Below are 20,398 nucleotides of genomic sequence, written 5' to 3'. Positions count from 1 at the left end.
AATACACATGATGTATGAAAGTAATCAAAGAATGAATTTTAATTTAACACATTAGATACACAAACAATTTAAAAAATATATAAGAGAGAACACACTGAAAAGACCTCCAAAATAGAAAAAAAGGGAACTTGCTATTAGCTGCAGATGTAGAAAAAAAGAGGAAAGAAGCGAGTCAGGTGGTATTAAAATAAAGTCTATTTATTCAGCACAAGTACAACACATCACCCAAAGGAGGTCAATTACCTCCTACGCGTTTCAGACACGCCAAGACTCAAGGAGTGAGTAAGATCTCTTCAAGATATTTCAATGTGGTTTATGGACATAGATGAGTACCAGTATGTGTTATATTTCCTCCAATGAGGTCATATCAAAGTGAAATCTAGCATTATTTATTGCTTCCTTCAGGAGAAGTTATATTGATTTTTGACTGGTCACTCACATATCACACTATATAAAATACCCACTCCATGTTAGAGTCCTATGCATGAGCCCTACATTTGAATTATTGATGTTATTGCATGAAGATTCCACCATCTTTGGAGCACCCACTCTCTATTTATATTAGCTGCAGATGGCTAGTATATAGTTTGCAAATACTAAGAAAAATTATAAAGAAAGCAGGGGGAAAGAAAAACCCCTAGCTGACTAAGTAAATTAGGATTCTTAATGAAGCCTGACATAATAAAGGTGAAGCCGCACAGAGAGCCGCCTCTCCCTGTGCATATCTTGCCAGCGATCAAAAGGTTTTAATATAAATATTAATACTAGTGTAGATGAGAAGGGGGTCTCCGGCGCATAACTGTGTTGATTTCAGGTCCAGGGACCCTCTGCTTCCTGAGACAGCCCCGTAATGGGGTGCCGGTATCTCATATGCATTTAAATGTCTCGCGTCACGTGACCGTGGGATTTAAATCCATAGGAGTTACCGACACCCCATAATGGGGCCTGTATCTCGGGAAGCAGGGGGTCCCTGCACCTCAAATCAACAAGTTCTGCTCCAAAGACCCCCTGCTGCAAAAAAAGTAGTTATTAACATTAAAATAAAATAAATGTGTTACCTTCGTGGCTATCTGCAGTGGTAATGAAGCTGCTTTAATGACATTTTTACTTATAGTGTGCGGGAGCACGGGGTCTCCTGAGATGAACCGCATTGATTTCAGTCTTAGGGACCCCCTGCTTCCCGAGTTACAGTCCCTGGTATTTATATCCCCCGGTCACGTGATGCACTCGATTTTAAAATGGTGGTGGTACCGGCATCCGGTGACCCTTAACTTGACCTGTAACTCGGAAGCAGGGGGTCTCTGATGCTGAAATCAAAGCGGTTCAGATCAGGAGACGCCCTGCTTCCGCACACTATTAATACAAATGACATTAAAGCAGATTCATTACCTTAGCGGTTATCTGCTAAGGCAATGAAGGGGTTAAGTGACAATAGCAGCTTTATTGGGGGCAGTGGGGGTGAGTGAAGGGGTTCTTGCCCAGGGTGGGTTATTGGTCCTACCGAGAAGGTTGCGGGAGAAGTTAACCCCCCTTCATTACCATAGCGGTAGTAACCGCTATGGTAATAAAGCGGTTAACCACCCCGAGACCCAGCTGGTAGACCTAATAACCCAAGGGTAGGTAGGGGTAGACGGTCCCCCCAAACAGACAAGTGCTACAGAGTATACAGTACAGTACCGGTTGAGATAAGATATCAATAATGCCAACACATCCAAAATTGATGGAGCAAGAAAATAATATAAACATCTATCAATGACTATTAAAGTTGACAACTTCAACCCCTATTGAGGGAGGTGGCCTAGCGATGAGACATCATGAAGGAGAAGGGGATGACCGGTGGAGGGCTCACAACCAAAACCGGGCCCCCATCTACAAAGTCCCGCATATATGGCCAAATCACCTGGGGTAATTGAAAAAGTCACTTACTGGATCTCGTTGCTCCGTCTGGAAGGTGTGCTCCTGGCTGTATATTATCAGCGAACAAACCTCCCAATGAAAAGAGAAAATCAGCGGGCACCGCTGGGCAAAAATATAAGGCTGGACTGTGCGGTTGCAAACAAAATACGTTTATTAAACCATGCACAAGAAGAGAAGTAAAAAAGGGATGTCCCCCGGTGGAACTCTAATGCGTTTCACCCCTATGGGGCTTTTTCAAAGAGTACAGCCACTCGATATACAACCTATTGTAGCCCTGTGTAATTTTGGTGTTACATATCTCTCTCCTTCTGTGCAGTAATCCCTGTTATGAGGACAGGTTGCCAGAAGTTATCATGAGGATTGGCCTCACCCCCCTGTGAGGTGTAATATGTAGCAAAGGAAGTGACAGCATGCTTTGTGTCCACTATTAGTGACACAGGGGTGGGCCTTCTGGAACCTATATAATATGCATAACTTCCTAAAGTTAGTGTGTCAGATGAGATCCAGAACAAGTGTCTGGTGCAAGAGCTGTGAGTCTGTGCAGCTCAAGTGTCAGCAGTGGCAGAGTGACAAGCTGACTCCACACTGTGTCCAGGGCTCTGGCACAGATGGTGGCCCTCCCTTGGGGGAGAGGTGTCAGAAACATACACTGGCGACACACTTTATTCGAGCTCGGCTAGTCCCACGAATTCGGGTATACCCGGGTGTATTGAGGTTTGTGACTGTTTTCTGCCCGAGTGCATTGAGGTATTTTCCAGGCAGGGATTGAAGCATTTTATTCCAGCTGGCTGCAATACTGCACAGTATATATATATATACTGCATTACAATTCATGAATTTATGCCATCTGGTAGACACGCGAAGCATTGCAGCCTATTAAATCCTAATCATTATCATTTAACAGATCAGCCGCCCGTCAGCCAGGCATGAACCCAGGCTGGGAAGGCAAACGCAACGGGGCTTGTCAGAGGTGAGGAGCGGCGCATTCCAGGTATCTGCCAGGTACATACTGGGTATTAGCTCGAATAAAGTGTGTCGGTGCAGTACCTGGCTATATTAAAGAGTCAGGAGGGACCTTCCTTGAGGTGTGAAACCACCAAGATGTGTGGCTAAGTACCGGCTGCTATGATGGGCAGTCTGCCATGTATGATGATAATAAAGATGACCTTGAATCAAAGACCCTTCTTGCCTTAAACTGGAGTTAATCAGGGAGAAGCTGCACCCAGGGGTTCTCTTCCAGAGACTCCTCCCTGCTATCGTGGGGATATGGAAGGGATGGAGGCGCTGTACCAACTGTGAGTAGAACCCAGCACTACCTCATGAGCCAGTCCTGGTGAATTCCCCAATACCATCCAGCGGGAGACTCAAGAGTCCTGTAGCCAGCAGATGCATCACACAACCTACACATGTAACTGGGGCAGATTCCGCACATAGGGGCCCATATGAGATTGGGGGGGGGTCTGACCGTTACATGTTATATAGCAAACCGGAACCAGAACCGGAAGTGACGTGCACCCGCCAATCATGTGGACCAACCTCCGTAATCAGCCGAGAGTGGTCAGCGCAGCTGGAGGGACAGCATGAACAACCAGAATGGGTCTATACTAACAGGGATATATGGATAATACAAACCACAATAAAAAAGAGATATATGTGAGAAACATATGGCATGTTAAACATTAAACATATATAAATGCCTGTTGGGAGAAAAGTCATAATACAACAAGTAAATCATCTTCAACCAATTACAATCTGTGTGATTAGGTTATAAATGTATTTAAAGAATTTACATCTGGAAAAATGTATTAAAAGCAAAAGAGGGGGGGGAAGGGAAAGGGAAATATACTTACAAAAATGAATGAATATAAGGTGGATTAAGTGGCACATGGAAAAACTCCAATTTGTTTAATAATATCCGTTTATAATAATTGTTTAAATAAACCATAGTAATGAAAGCTGGTTGTTTGATCTATGGTTGATTATGTTCTCCATTGATCATAAATGAAGAAATTGGAGGAGATAGCAAGTGTCACGGTAACTTTATGACCAGCTATAATATACCCCAAAAATACCTGGGTTGAACTGAACACGATTAGATATGATAAAATATTATTTATTCCTTGAAAAAGGTGAACACACGAAATACACAAATAACAGACAAAATAGGCACTTACTTAGAATTGGAATGATGAAATAATCAGGACTCTTGATTAGCAGTTCATACAGCAATCTCAGAATGACACAAAGACAATGGGCATAGGCTGAGTCTTGTTTATATACAATCTCAGTCCTATTCCTTAACCCTGGGGCGCCTGGCTGGCTAGCAGAGTCCTTTGAAGTAGAATCTCCCTTATCTGCAAGTGTGAACTATGACACTTACAGACCACTCAGCCCTTTTGTTCTTCCGCCCTAGTGTATACAATCAGAGTGGTCAACCTTTGATCAGAGTGCTTAAGCTAGACCATTTGTCAACCCTCCTCACCTATTAACATAGCAGGTGGGCTCTGCGTTCTCATACCAGACCCAAAATACCATTCACAGTTTAATATCTTCACATATTAAAATAATCGGTTCTGGTGGGCCCAGTGGGTTGATACTTGCCAGCTTTTCTTGCCATGAGAAGACATGGCTCTTCATGGTGGCCAAGTTTCATCCCTGTGCGACCCCCAGAACCAGAGATACACAAATGCAGGTCAAAACACTTTTAAAATCCAGGATTCTTCCCTTTAAAAATGAATCTCTGCCTTTCACTCTTTCCCCATTGAAATCAACGGGTTCCGCCGCCATAGGCTTTTAATGGCGCGGCTCTGCCATTGAAGTCAATGGGGTTCCCCGCCATAGACTTTCAATGGGGTGACGCCGCCATTGAAGTCTATGGAAAAACCAAAAATCTTTACATTTGCCCACACTCCGTCGGGTTGTTCGGAGAGGGCTGGGAATGGCCATGCATTCATGCCGGAACCTTGGCAACATGCCACCCAAATCCCAGGCTTCTGGTCCTTCCAGAACCGGAGATATGGACTTACCCTCTTCGCAATTTCGGACTTAGCCGTTTTCACGCCACGCTGTTTCCTCCCATTGGAATCAATGGCCGGCGCCGCCATAGACAATGCATGGGTGAACACCGCCATTGGATTCAATGGAACCTTCGCTCCGCCATTAAAGTCAATGGCGCGACCCTCTTTCTCTGCTCGACCCTTTACGGGGGTCCCTCATTCCCGGACCCGATGGGGGTCGTGTGGGGGGGCCCCTAGGGGCTAGGGGCAAAAATAATTTTATTCCCAGGTGCCCTAGAACCTCAGATTCTCACGCCACTTGTCGTTGAACTTGAACTAACAAAGCTCTCTTTTAGAAAATGTTTCCGCTCTTGCGGTCTGCGGTTTGGATGGCTGCCAACCTGTTCCTGGAGATCGGCGTTGAGGAATCCCCATTGAAGTCAATGGCCCCATTGACTTACAATGGGACACTGCCGCTCCTCCTCTCGGACGCCACCTGCTGGTCGCCGCTAGAAAACAGGTCCAAAACCGCTACTTCTGCCATTGGAATGAATGGAGCCTCAATGGCGACCCATGGAAGGCTGCAAACTGGAGCCTGAAAAGGCGGGAAAAGGGAACAAAGGGCTATAATCACTGATTTAACATTAACCCCATCCCTCCCGCATCAACCCTAGTGTATGTGTTGGTGCAAACACTGGGATGAGACAATACATTTTTACAGGGGGATAAACAGTTGGATTCTGAAGCAAGGTAAAAACACATACTGGACTACAGTCCAGTTAACCAATTGCTTCCCAAGTGAGAGCAGGCGGTGGCCAAATGGGGTGTAACCCCTTTAATCCCGGGCCAAACCCCCTCTCCCATGACACCAAGTCATGCAGAACATAACACATAAGGGTCCAAACGTTGTTATATAGATATCAAACAGACAGTCATTCTCAACAGAGTACCTAGTTCTTAGCTGATGAGTAATTAATTAATAAAAAATGGGTTAATACCTGGTCATATGGTTCTAAATATTAGGAATGCTCAGAATGACCAAATCTAAATTGTTATTTATCCAATATGACCACAATTTCTCACAGAACCAGCATTCTTAATCAATAGATATATATTATATCATTAGTTACTTAGATGTTAACTGTAATGGATGCTGGAGAAAAAAATGTTTTTAAACTATAAAAAAGGACACAATTAACACCCCACAGGATAGACAAGTCATGTTATAAGAAGTGCCAGTTTGGTTACATCAGAATGTAACAAAATGATATACAATGTTTACAGGGAAGCATGCTGCAACCAGTGTGACTAAAAAATTGTCACAGAGGTTTCAATAATAATCCCTGGACAGAATGTATCATGCACAACATATTCAGGAACCCACTAAAAAAAGTATGTGTATGTCCTGACTGTTAGAAAGTACCAATATGCATTTGAAAACAATATTTTAAAGGAAATGTTTTAATTCCCAATCGACATTAATGCCGATGGGAATTAAAGGGTCCATCGTGAAAATCCAGAACATTTCTTTTTGATTTAAAATGTTCTGACGATCCCCACGTCTGGCTATAAATGGAATATGCTCAATTCCGCTGAACTTGAGCAAATTTAATTTACCCATTAAACATTCAGCAAAATGTCTGGCAACTGGGAACCTTAAATCATTATTTTGTACATTCATTACCTCTCTGTATCATTACACAAATAGCCGACAGGCAAATGCAATACGGTCCATTATCACCTGTTCCAGATCTTCAAGGTGAATGGCATTGGATTGACTTTGATGACGTCACGGTACAAGACCTTACAGAAACGCCAGGATTCGGACTGTCAACGCTTGTTAGGCCTGGGACATAGTTGTTTGGCGAGTGCTGAGGCGCGCTGAGACTCAGGCAAAGCGGTGCCTTACCTGGCATTATACAGCGCGCTGTCCGTGGTCGGGGCGGGCCTGGGGGCTGGACAGTGACATCACGGAGCTGGTTCGCCCTCATTGGGTGAACCGCTCACGTGACCGGCCCTGCGCTCCGGCAAGCAGGAAAATCTCAAGACTCCGTCAGACACATGCTTCCCCAAGTGTGCGGGCACGTGCGTGAGCCCCTGCTAAAGCCGCTCTCATTGCAGCTGCAGGGGCTCAGTGCCGAGCAGCAGCACGCCTCAGCACGGGTCAGCACATAAGCGCTGACCAAGCCCGAGGCCTTAAGGTAAGAAAAATACTGAATGTATATCATTTTATTTTTACAGTTTTTTTTATTGTATTTTTTTTTCTTTTTATGTTTTTCATTGCCCATTGACTGATAATGTATTAATTTGTGCTAGCTTAGGGTACAGATAAATACAGTGACAGACAAGGCATTTTTTGGCAAATGCTTTTTTTCTATTGATTGTTGTTTTTTCTATTTATTGTTTGGCTTAAATTGTTTGTAATTTGGATGGCTTGTTTTTATATAATTTTCCGATTGTTTAGCGTTTTTAATTAATGATTTATTTTGTTGGCTACTGGTTTAAATTGATGTGTTGGCTAGTTGTTTTATTAATTAATTAATTTGTTGGCTAGTGCTTTTATGTATTGAATTGTTTGTTTGGCTAATGGTTTTATTTCTTGAATAGTTTGCTTGGCTACGTGTTTATTGAATTGTATTCTTATGTTTTGGAATAACAGATTTTTATTATTGTGCTGTTTTGGAGATAAATACATGTTATAGATGTGGCTTACTATTAAGCTTTTTAGTTATTTTATTGTTGGGGTGTTTATGTGTTTGTGTATATATTTTATTATTCTGTGTTTTTGGCCTTCATGCTTTTTGATTAGGTTGCCCATTGACTGCAATAGTGGCTTATGCCCATATTATATGGGCACGATATACCACTGTACCAATCAATGGGTACAGTGTGGGTATAGAGGGCCGGGTGGGTGGTTACATCTCCCTGGTATGTATCGGGGGAGGGTGGGTTAACCCCTTAATTACTATTGCGGTTAAAAACTGCTAAGGTGGTTAAGCGGTTAGGGGACATTACATTTCATTTTTTGTTGTATTGTTTCTTGCAATGAGGATGAGGACTCCCTTCATGCTGGCAGGGGTACGTGCAAGTTTTATTTACTTTATGCTGCTGGTTGATGTTTTATTTTAAATGGGCAAATGCACTATTATCCATATGTGGATAATAGTAATTTTGCCCATTGCTGTACTGTATGCATCGGGGGCGGGGGTTGTATTTATATCCATGTATTGCACTTTTAATTTTTTCGGAACAGGATTGGTACTGCAGGCCAGTAGGCCACCGGACACCCGCGGGGACCACCTGGAGGCCCCCGGACACCCGTGGGAACCACCCGAGGACCCCCAGACACCTGCAGGGACCACCTGGAGGCCCATGGTAACCAACGAGGACCACCCGAGGACCCACGCCGGGCTCTGGTATCAATCCTGTGCATAAAAATTAACAAATGCTTTTATGTGGGGGTACAGGGGGTGGGTGGGTTGTGTATTGGTGGTTAGTACATATTGTAACGTTTATTGGGGTCTTAGGGGGTGAGTGAAGGGCCAAGTACCCCCTTCACTCACCCCTTCAGCCCCCAATAAACCTGCTGTTGTTCCTTAGCCCCTTCATTGCCTGAGCGGTTAGCTGCTAATGTAATGAAGTTGCCTGTAATGCATTTTTATTGCATCTGACACGTGCTAAGGGTCTCCGGTACTGATATTAATGTGTATAACCCCCGGCGATTCCCGGCATCAATAAGAGGCAGGAAAAATGCATTTTTTTTCTCTGTCCTCTATTGGCGCTTCTCAGCAGTTTCTCACCACCCTCACAGCAACTTTTCCTGGTGGGAGGATTTTGAGAGGAAATCGCCATTTTAGAGCCGCGATAGGCCTGATAACGTACTCGAGGCTTCTAGAATTGCATGTATGTGAAAACCTGCTGATAAGTGGCTTATCGATGCTCGTTTGGCGTTTTTTTTTCTCGCCTCCAAAATACTGCACCGACACACTTTATTCGAGCAAATACCCAGTATGTACCTGGCAGATACCTGGAATGCGCCGCTCCTCACCTCTGACAAGCCCCGTTGCGTTTGCCTTCCCAGCCTGGGTTCATGCCTGGCTGATGGGCGGCTGATCTGTTAAATGATAATGATTAGGATTTAATAGGCTGCAATGCTTCGCGTGTCTACCAGATGGCATAAATTCATGAATTGTAATGCAGTATATATATATATACTGTGCAGTATTGCAGCCAGCGGGAATAAAATGCTTAAATCCCTGCTTGGAAAATACCTCAATGCACTCGGGCAGAAAACAGTCACAAACCTCAATACACCCGGGTATACCTGAATTCGTGGGACTAGCCGAGCTCGAATAAAGTGTGTCGCCAGTGTATACAGAAAAGTACTTTTCTGGCGACTTATCAGAGATTACTGAATAACTGTAGGCATATCGGCGCTTATAGAAGGGGCATGCAAACTATTTTTGCTGTGTCCCCCTGACAGGTCTCCTCCGATGTTGCGACTCCCCCTTACCTCGCATGGCGTCAATTTACACCGCAGGGTCGTGTGGCGTAATTTGACGTCACGTTACCATGGCAAACATGACATCACATGATCCCAGACGCCGCATTGCCATGGTCAAGCGTCCTGAAGTCGACTGAACCTCGGTAAGTAGAGGTTGCAAAGGCGTCGCACGGTCCCCCGGCATTTAATTGAAATGCCTGGGGGAAGAGCGTGGGACCTCTGCAACCGACCGTGCCCCCCCAAAAATATTGCGCCCCCACAGTTTGCGCACCCCTAGTTTATAGCATAAGCCCCATAGTTTGTTATTGAAATGCTTTTTCATACACAGTGGCATGTTACTTGATACCATTTAAATAAAAACAAAATTACTGTATGTCTATTTTTTATTTATTGTCAGTAGTACATTTACTGTATGACTCTTGGTACAGTACAGAGGTTGAATATTTTAAACACTCAAACTAACTACCAATAACTATATACAGGCATACCCCTCATTAACGTACGCAATGGGACCGGAGCACATATGTAAAGCGAAAATGTACTTAAAGTGAAGCACTACCTTTTTCCCACTTATCAATGCATGTACTGTACTGCAATCGTCATATAAGTGCATAACTGATGTAAATAACACATGTGTAACAGGCTCTATAGTCTCCCCGCTTGCGCACAGCTTCGGTACAGGTAGGGAGCTGGTATTGCTGTTCAGGACGTATTGACAGGCGCATGCGTGAACTGCCATTTGCCTATTGAGCGAGATGTACTTACTCGCGAGTGTACTTAAAGTGAGTGTCCTTTAACCAGGGTATGCCTGTACTGACATCCTTCTATGATGTTTGATGTTGACCTTTTTTTCTATATAATTTCCAAATGTAATGAATATTTCAAAAATATTATTAAGGACTAATAGATTTTATTGATTATTGCAGGTCAAAGGATCAGATGAAATTCTTCATGGGTTATATGGACTCAATATGGAATACATGCGGAAAATATGTGATTACAGCTTTTGACCTCTCTGTTTTTAGCACAGTGTATGATCTAGGAGGTAAAGTCATGTACTGTAAATTAAAAATATATTTTATTAGAATTCCAATAATTAGTGATTGTAATTTAACCTTCTCAGTGACTGAGTTTAGTGCAGGGCACCAACCAGTATCACTAAAGTGCATGTCGGATAAGTTGAGAAATTAGGTGATGCAAGAGTATGTCTCTACTAAACAATTTTATGAGCAATCACATAGACTAATTTCTAACAACTCAAACATCTGCTTTATCTCTGTATATCAAACTGGTTAGAAAATCAGAGCTCATTTCATTTTGTGAATGGATAATTTTTAGTTTATAGGACAAAACATCAATATTTCCCATTAACTCATATATAATCTGGACATATTTGTACAGTTATAACAGCCGTTATTGCTCCAGCTGGCGCGCTGCAGCGGGGGACACACAACGCACCAATGAGAGCAACCACCCTTCTAAACGCACTATTGCTGGCGCACGCAAGTAGCTGCGATAACATCTTCTACATCTATATTTGTTCATGATGATGAAGCCAGAAAAAAAACTTTGTGAAGAATGATATATTTTGGGAGCTATTTGCGAGAATAAGGTAGCTTATACTGTACAATATTGGTCATTGCACTGCGATGGACCGCATGCGACCATATTAAATAAGGCTCTTACTGTAAATATTAGTCATTATCACACTGAGGTGGCAATTCTTTCTACCTTTAAAAAATCTTGTATAATAGTATCCTGTGACTTAGCAAAGATGTTTGTTTCCCTGAATTTGAATGACTATAAGGAACAGCAGCTTTAATTTCTGTTTATCAAACAACTCAATTCAAAACCCTATCAATTTATTTGTTTTGTTAGGATGTTCAGGAGGTCTGGCCAAGCAATTTGTCTCCGTGTATCCTGAATCAACAGTTACCATTCTGGATATGCCTAAAGTAGTGCAAATTGCAAAGAAACTTTTTATAACTGGCGAGGAACATCGGATATCTTTTCATGAAGGTAACATTTTATTTGTAAGATAATTCCATAAACTAATACTGTTGGAAATAAAAACAATGCTAGATAATTTAAATGAAAATCAAATCCACTTCTGTGTTTTTGCCAAATATCCTTTTACTAATGTTTTTACGACATTGGGCATTTCAATTAAGATCCACTTTGTGATATAAATGTCAGGATTATACAAATTACTTTTTTGGACTAATGGCAGTGGCATGTTTAATCAGTTAAATGTAGATGAGTGACATATTTATACAAAATCCGACATCTATAAGTATTTTCATGTCTTTTTTTAATCTTTTAATACTTCCGCTGTAACCCAAAACTTTGGAGTGTTTTTACGATTGTTTCTTGATCTACTTTGTGCCTGTTTGTAAACTGTTGTGTTTGGAGGTAAATTGTTTTTTCTTTTGTTGGTTTGTTTGCCTAACGATGGCAACATAATTAGTTGACATAGATACTGGGAATGAACAATCATTACTAAATAAGAATAGAATTAAACAGACCCATAGAAAATAGAAATATTCTCATTTTACAAAAGAAGTCAGTACAAAATGATTGTACATGAATCTTTCTAAGGAGGCCAGTTACACTGATACATATTATTTTGCCCTTTATTTATATGGAACTGACCCTTTAATGGAGCTGTCCCACTTAGCTTGGAAACATTTTGTAAACTTGGCTATGTAAATACTGTAGCTTCCATAACCAAGTATAAAGTTGGTTTTGCAAATTAATAGTATTTAATTTCAGAGGACCTTGAAAATGATAGAACACACACACACACACACACACACACACACACACACACACACACACACTATACAGTATATCAAGAAGGGGCACGTTTGCAGGTATTAAATCGGAATCTGTTGGATTCTGGCATGTGAGGCGCCGAGAAGAGCAGCAGGGGTGCGTGAGGGGAAATGTTTGAACATCGCTGATGTAGAACATTTGAAATTAGCATGTTAAATGTTAAAGTTCATGACACTACAATTAGAAAAAAACTGAACAAGTATGGTTTGTTTGGGAGGGTTGCCAGGAGAAAGCCTCTTCTCTCTAAAAAGAACATGGCAGCACGGCTTAGGTTTGCAAAGTTGCATCTGAACAAACCACAAGACTTCTGGAACAATGTCCTTTGGAGAGACGAGACCAAAGTGGAGATGTTTGGCCATAATGCACTGCACCACGTTTGCGAAAACCAAACACCGCATATCAGCACAAACACATCATACCAACTGTCAAGCACGTGGTGGAGAGGTGATGATTTGGGCTTGTTTTGTTGCCACAGGACCGGGGAACCTTTCAGTCATTGAGTCGACCATGAACTCCTCTGTATACCAAAGTATCCTAGAATCAAATATGAGGCCATCTGTCTGACAGCTAAAGCTTGGCCGAAATTGGGTTATGCACACAGGACATGCTCCAAGCACACCAGCAAATCTACAACAGAATAGCTGAAATTGCTATTTGGGACATAAAGTGGTTAAACTAAGATAAAGACATTGCACAAACTGCAACCCATTTACACTTTGCGATATCAAACATTTTGCTCCAAGCTAAACACCTTGTGTAAAGTCTTTATTTAGGACACAAAGTGGTTAAATTAGGAAAGAGACAATGCATAGATTCTAAGAGTAAATGCTAAACAAGCATTGCTTATTCACTTAGTACATTGGAGTCCTACCGCAGCAGCTTACTAACCCTAACTGTGTTAACATCTGTGTGGCCTCTTGGCAGAGGGGCCACAGTGGACGCTATTTGTTCCTTGGACTCAAAATTAACATTTTCAGAGAGACTCCACTGAGAGTTGTATCCTTCCAGGGTGCAAACTGCTGGGGACTGGAATATAGAATTGATGGAAACCGGCACCCCATGCCTTAGGATTGCAATAAACTATATATATTAATATGTCTATGGTTTTTAACATAATCCAAACCACCACAGTTATTTGGGATGTGAATGAGCATTAAGGTGTCGTCTGGTACTAGAAGGTCTGTTATGGCAGTGGTGCGCAATGTGGGGGGCGGGAGAATTTCCTGGGGTGTCGCGGCAGCTACACAGGTCCCGTGCTCTCCCCCATGGCATTTAAATTAAATGCCAGGGAACCGTGCAAGGTCTCTGCAGCTTCTCCAACCTGATCTTCGGTGACGTGTCACCATGATAACCCGGCGTCAATTGAACTGGGTCATGTTGCCAAGTGATGTCACGTGACCACGCAACGTAATTTGATGCCGGAGCCGAGCAGGAAGGGGGGCACGAGCTGGGAGGTGAGTAGGCAGGGGACCTCAGGATCAAAACGTTGCGCACTCCTCTCTTATGGTACAGTACTGCTTAGTAAATAGGGTTCAGACATGATACGTGCTGATACTTGGAAGAGAACAAATTCCAGGCATGGGGCAGTGAGTTACAAAGGTTTTAAAGATATAAAAGAACAGTTCAGATAAGTAAGGTTGAAAGGAAGCAGCCAGGAGCAGACAGCGAGAGGAGAGTAGGGGCATAGAAATACTCTTGATTGGCTCCTTATTAATCAGCTCTAGTGTAAGAATGAGAAGCCAGACAAGGGAATTAAGATGTGTCACTTGATTCACTGAATATTGGATTTTGGGACTTACCCGTTATTTTTCACATTACTAAGGACTTTTATGTTCGGTAACATTTAATATTATTTGTTCACATTTGATGATTGCACATAGTTTGTTGGTTTATGCACCATTGGCGCCGTTAGGTAATATTTTTTCAAGCATTGCCGGCCACACACTCTATGTGAAATCTATATTAAGTCTGTGGCCCACAAAGCTTACCAAAACACCCCTCCTCACCAGCTTCTCCCCTACATACTCTTCTTATCACCTGCATCTCTCCTATCTTTTCCCTCTTACTATCCCCTCACTATCTACCTCCCCTTTTCCCACTCACTCTCCCCACTCTCCTTTTTCTCAGTCCCCCCTTTCTTTTGTTGCAATCCTCCTCCACCTCTCCCTGTTAACTCCACACCCCTCTTCTTGCCCCTCCCCCTTCTTCTCCCCCTCTCTGACTTCCGGTCGGTCCTAACTTCTGTGTTAGGACCACATAGGTGGGCTTCTGCCTCCTCTACCGCTGCCTCCTCTACCTGCACCACAGTTAGGGACCGTGTAGTGGATCCCTACCTATGGCAGGCCACAGGCAACCCTCCCATGGCCACAGACAGCTTTCCCGGGTCCCAGAGCTAGAGTTTTCATTGGGACCCTCCTAATGTCAGCTGCCTTGGGAGACCCCCCCTGTATCTCACACATCCCCTGCCTCTTTCACACCCCACTTCTCCCTCACACCCCCACTCCTCTTGCTCTCCAATACCCCCTCTCACACACATTCAACTCCCCTTCCCAATACACACACAACCCCCCACCCTTTACACATAGCCCTCTGCACCCCAATACACATAACCCCTCACCCCCAATACTCAACCACACCATCCCCAGTACACATAATAACTACCCCACTCCAATACACAACCCTCCATCCCTAATACACATAATAAATCTCCACTCCCAATACACATAATAAACCTCCACCAGATAACCCCCAAAACTATACATAATAGCCCCTATACCCACTTGAAATAATAACCCCCCCCCCCCCACATCCTCTACACATAATAACTACACACAAAAGTTATTTCTGTGACTTCCGGTCAGACATAACTTCTGTGTTAGAACCACCCTTGTGGGCTTCTGTCACCTCTTCCACCACCTCCTACACCTGAACCACAAGTAGGGACCGGGTAGCGGGTTTCTACCTGTAGTAGTCCACAGGTATCCTTCCCCATGGCCACAAATGGCTCTCCCAGGGCCCATGTACAGTGCTGACTGACCCCTGAATATTAAACTTCATTTATCAGTACCTCGCAGAAAAGCGACAGTGACTTTTTCATGAACATTGCTCAGGGAACCCAGCCATTTTGCTGTATATACACATACAAATGAAGTGATGATATTTCTATAGCGGGTATTCCTGTGCAAACCGTGGTTTGCTAAAAGCAGATATGAAAACACACACACAAACTTCTCTCCTTTATTTGGGGTGAGGCCCCCGTTCAGTGCAGGACAGATGTGTATGCTGGCGGGCCCAACTTTCGTCCAGCGAACGGGGGTTGTGCTCACAGTGCAGGCTGAACCACAGCGGGGGAAAGCAGGGGCCCGGCAGCCAACAGTGTCCCGCAGCCAGATGTGGATGTTGGGGCCGACCTCTGGCAGCGGCCAAATTCCTGCACTGGCCGCCCGCCCGGGCCCCGTGCAACCACAGGTGTCACGGCTCTTGACATTGATTGATTTATAGTATTACTATAAGATGTATTGTTGAGTTTTGTGTGGTATAGAGGAAAGTTAGTAGAAGGTTACATTTACAATTACTAACATCACAGAGCGGACATTAGCATTTTACAAAGAGTGGATCATAACTGTGCTATGGGAGAAGGAATGGGCAGATTTAGCAAGAAGGTGAGATAAAAAGAAAACATTTTATTAATAAATTATTTTTAAATATATTATTTGTATACATTGCTGCAGCATCAGAACAGTGTACAGAGTTGTACACGCACAGTCACTTCATGCACCAACATACCTAGATTGCAATTTGAGGGCTTCAAGCACAGGACGACGACGTGATTTACGCAATTATTTATTTATTTATTATTTATTTATAAAATATTTTACCGGGAAGTAATACATTGAGAGTTACCTCTCGTTTTCAAGTATGTCCTGGGCACAGAGTTAAGACAAATAATAGATGTTTACATATACCGTTACATAATGAGCAGGGTATACATTGTATACAAGACAGTGCATGCACAGTTAAAGATAATTTATATTATGGGCGAATGAAACACTTACAGACCAGATTAAAATACAACGCAATGACATGCAGGTCATGCTGGAGGAATTCAAGCAAATTTCTCCCCCTCAAGAAGCAGATACAATAATACCGGGTTACAGAATACTCTATATAAATCTATTAAAATACAATATGGACCCTTTTAATTTATAATGTGTTATTTCTGCCATTTGTTTTATTTTGATATACATTGTGTTCTATTGTTACTACATAATGATGACAATTCCTTTGTTTTTTCTTCCATAGGAGATTTCTTTAATGACCCAATTCCCGAAGCAGACCTATTTATTATGGCTAGGATAATTCATGACTGGACAGAAGAGAAATGTTTACAGTTGCTGAATAACATTTACAAGTCATGCAAACCTGGTAAGTTCCTATTTGTGGAAAATTCACTATGACTTTTGATACAGGCTTTCCAGTCATTGTCTAATTTATTATATAGTTGAGTATATCTACAGTAGTATCAACTACAGTATATATCAACTTAAAGAATCATACAATTCCAATGAAAATGAACATAGTATGGTGAAAATAATAAACACACCACAGTTTAAAGCTTCTTCTAACCAAAAATATGTTTTGAGGCCACATACTAATTATTGGTTCTGATCCCCACTGCTTAAATGTTTCTAACAAAACACTCTCAGACAACTCTCCTGCTTAGTGGGAAGGTAAATTGACATGGTATAACTGGCAAGAGTCTGTTTAGGGTGCTTAAAGCCATTGTGCTGCTAAAAGATATGCTTTTTTCCACTCTATGAAAATGGGCTTTGGGTTTGTATATATATAGACTAATAGCTGTTGACTTTAAGATATTAAACACTTTACAGCCCATTCCAGATGTCTTATGGTTTAGCATTGCTTAGTAAATATATGGCCCCTCACAAACCCATTCAAGTAAATTGATGCAAGGTGTCTTAAGACTTAGTACACATTTGTAAATATGGCCCAATGTCATTAGGCTTAGCTTATGGTTTTACGCTGATCATTACAATTAAGACAATGCAATCTAAAGTCAATGTGTTGACATGCTGCTCAATATATGGTTCTGGCAATTTATTATAAGAATCAGTGTGTATAGTTTTTTTTTGAGAAAGGGAGGATGTGATCTCTTTTTTTAAATTTTTATAGGGGTATTGGCAGAACTTGCCATAATCACGACTTAACAGATATTATTTCAAAATGCATTTATTTTATATCTTTAATTATGTAAAGAAGTATGCATTGATTAATTCCATAATTTAAATTTGCATATGTATTTATTGTTATTTTGATAAGAAAATGTATTTCATTGTAAAATTTCACAACAAAAGATGCATTGAGGCATACATTTCATAAAGCAACTAGACTACACCTACTTTTGAATATTGGGCTATTTTTACACCATAATGTTTCTTCCCAAAAATTTTGGACCATATTTTCTTTGATACTGTTTTTATTATGTCACATTTAAAGGAGGTGGATTGCTGCTGGTTGAAGTACTTTTAAATGAAGATAAAAGTGGCCCTCTGACTTCCCAGCTGTGTTCGTTGAACATGTTGGTCCATGCAGAAGGGAAAGAGAGGACTCCCTCTGAATATAGCAAGCTATTAACGGCCTCTGGCTTCAAGGACATTCAAGTGAAAGCAACTGGAAAGATGTTTGATGCTATTTTAGGGAGAAAATAAACACGTGGCTTTTTCATCTTCCGTTGTATAAAACAGGATGTTCATGGTTTGTTGATAGAAAAATTGGATACTCTTTCAGTAATTGCAGACTGTAAGCCCTATTATTAGCATCTATGCAATTAATTATGACTCAGAAAATCATTGAAATACTGTATGTTAAAACACACTAACTTTTAGAATATTAAAATATTTTGAAAGAATTATTGGCATTATATGAATGCAGCTCAAGGTTTGGTTTTGTATTTAAAATGTCATATGAAAACATTGACTTAATTTTGTGGAGAAGATCTGATTAAAATAATAAGTAAGTGTCCTGGAAAAAATATACATTTCGGCACATTAGTAATAAGAATCTGAAATCATAAAATCCTAGGAGGCGAACATTACAGTACTGTACATCTACTATGTTCTATGTATTGAATTGTGTATGCAGGACAGACCGCTGTTTGCTTAATTTAGATTGCTTTATGCACAATTAATAGAAGTTCAGAACCACTAATCTGTATAAAACCTGGACCAAAATATCTAAATATCAAATGTGACTAAGGAGTTTATTGACTGACGTGTTGGTCTAGTTTGTATAATTATTATCCCTAGGAGACTGATTACACACTGAAAAAAGTTACTGATAAATATCTGTCCAAACAGTTAATTTGCTCATAGAAAGCTGTTAGACAACAAGAGGAAATTAAAAAACAAACTGTGATTATCATTGTCACGTCACACGGCACCTCACCACCAGAGATCCCAGAATTGTTCCCTGACCCCTTACTGTATGCAGTCATATGTAGAAGCACATGCACACCGCTGGTATGTGCTGGAGGGGGGTACTTATCTGCCGGTGCGCTGTATCCAGGGAGGTCCAGACATCCCAGAAGTACTCAAGCAAAGGAATGGAAGCAGGCACACGGACTTTCTAAAGGTGCAGTTTATTGTGCCACCAAAGGTCCAACGTTTCGGCAAATAGATTGCCTTTATCAAGGAGAGGGCTACAGAACATGCTAAACATACCACAATTTATACACAAATGGGTACTCACCCCCCCCACGATCACTGCTGCCTTGCTCCTGGATGTCAACGCCCCCATTGTGACGTCAGAGCGCTAGCGCGACGTCACATGATGACATCATGTGCCACCAGTGGAGGATCCCAGGGCTCTACGACGAGACAGCCTCCCCAATGCCTGTAACAGGCTAAGATGGCTGTCCAGCAGGAAGCTGGAAACTCAGGGAGCCGCCCCCTCACTGGCAGCAGAGGCTCCCCTGGTGACGTCAGCGTGCCCTCACGGGGGGCGGAGATGGACACATGTTGGGATCTTCCTGATAGGTAGGACTGAAACCAGTTTAAAGCATGCTTCCCTATTCCAGAGCTCTGGAGTTTGTTAAGCAGGATAGCATGATCAACTGTATCAAAAGCCTTTGCAAAATCTAGGAATACTGCACCAGTGAGTTGTCCCCGTTCCATTCCACACTGGATATCATTGCAAACTTTTAGCAGGGTAGTTACGGTGGAGTGTTTGGGTCGAAAGCCAGATTGGAATTGGCTAGGGAAATTTGTTTTGTATAGTAATCACTTAATTGGGAGTGGACACATTTTTCCATGACTTTGGATAGAATTGGGAGAAGTGAGATTGGTCTGTAGTTTGAGACAGTGTTTTTGTCCCCACTTTTGAAGATTGGGACAACTCTGGCAGTTTTCCAGGTCTTAGGGATATGGCCTGCAGACAGGATTGAGGTGATTATGTAAGCAATTGGTTTGGCAATGGCTGGGGCACCAAGTCGTAGGAACCTAGATTGTAGTAAGTCAGGTCCACATTGGCTGCTTAGTTTTAGTTTGAGGAGCGCTTGTGTAATCTCCTCTTCAGATACTGGGCCAAATTGAAAATTGTGGGCAGTGTTGGGAGGGGGTGGGGCTATGTGGGCAGTCCCAGGATGAGATTCAGGTTTGTGGTTTGGGCTGCGTTTTGCTAATAAGTTAGTGGCACACCCCACAAAGTAATCATTGAATGCATTTGCAATGTCAGTGGGGATTGTCAGAGTAATATCCCCCTTAGTGATATTACTTGGTTGGTGATGAATAGGAGGCTGGAATATATTGTTGATAACCTTCCAGAAGTTAGCTGGGTTTGATGTATTTTGGTGGAGATTGTCAGAGTAATATTGTGCTTTTGTGTGCCTTGTTTGCCTTGTGCACATGTTCCACAGGCATCTGTAGTGATTGAGTTCCTTGGTAGTGCCAGTTACTTTGTAGCTTTTCCACAAGGTATCCCTCAGCTGGTAAAGTGCAACAAGGTCAGATGTAACCCATGGAAGATGGGCCCCCCGTACACTTATTTTGCGTAGTGGAGCATGGGTATCGCAGAGTTTTAAGAACTCGGATTGGAATTAGTCGAGCGCAGAAACAGGGTCGGGAATTAAATC

General features: G+C 42.2%; 1 protein-coding gene across 3 annotated transcripts in view; it reads left to right on the top strand.

Annotated features, from left to right (window-relative positions):
• LOC142491683 (acetylserotonin O-methyltransferase-like) overlaps positions 1-18,160 on the top strand; it is a 78,145-nt gene extending 59,985 nt beyond the window's left edge. For all 3 annotated transcript variants that reach the window (XM_075594600.1, XM_075594601.1, XM_075594602.1), the window contains 4 exons: positions 10,344-10,462; positions 11,296-11,436; positions 16,555-16,677; positions 17,767-18,160. In XM_075594600.1, coding sequence (XP_075450715.1) covers positions 10,344-10,462; positions 11,296-11,436; positions 16,555-16,677; positions 17,767-17,978 — 595 coding nt within the window. In that variant the 3' untranslated portion in view covers positions 17,979-18,160. The remainder of the gene's footprint in view (positions 1-10,343; positions 10,463-11,295; positions 11,437-16,554; positions 16,678-17,766) is intronic.
• Positions 18,161-20,398: the final 2,238 nt, after the last annotated feature.

The sequence above is a fragment of the Ascaphus truei genome, chromosome 3 (assembly GCF_040206685.1).
Source record: "Ascaphus truei isolate aAscTru1 chromosome 3, aAscTru1.hap1, whole genome shotgun sequence".
Classification (NCBI taxonomy): domain Eukaryota; kingdom Metazoa; phylum Chordata; class Amphibia; order Anura; family Ascaphidae; genus Ascaphus; species Ascaphus truei.
The sequence above is the reverse complement of the archived record's forward strand: the minus strand, read 5'-3'. Positions and strand labels throughout refer to the sequence as shown.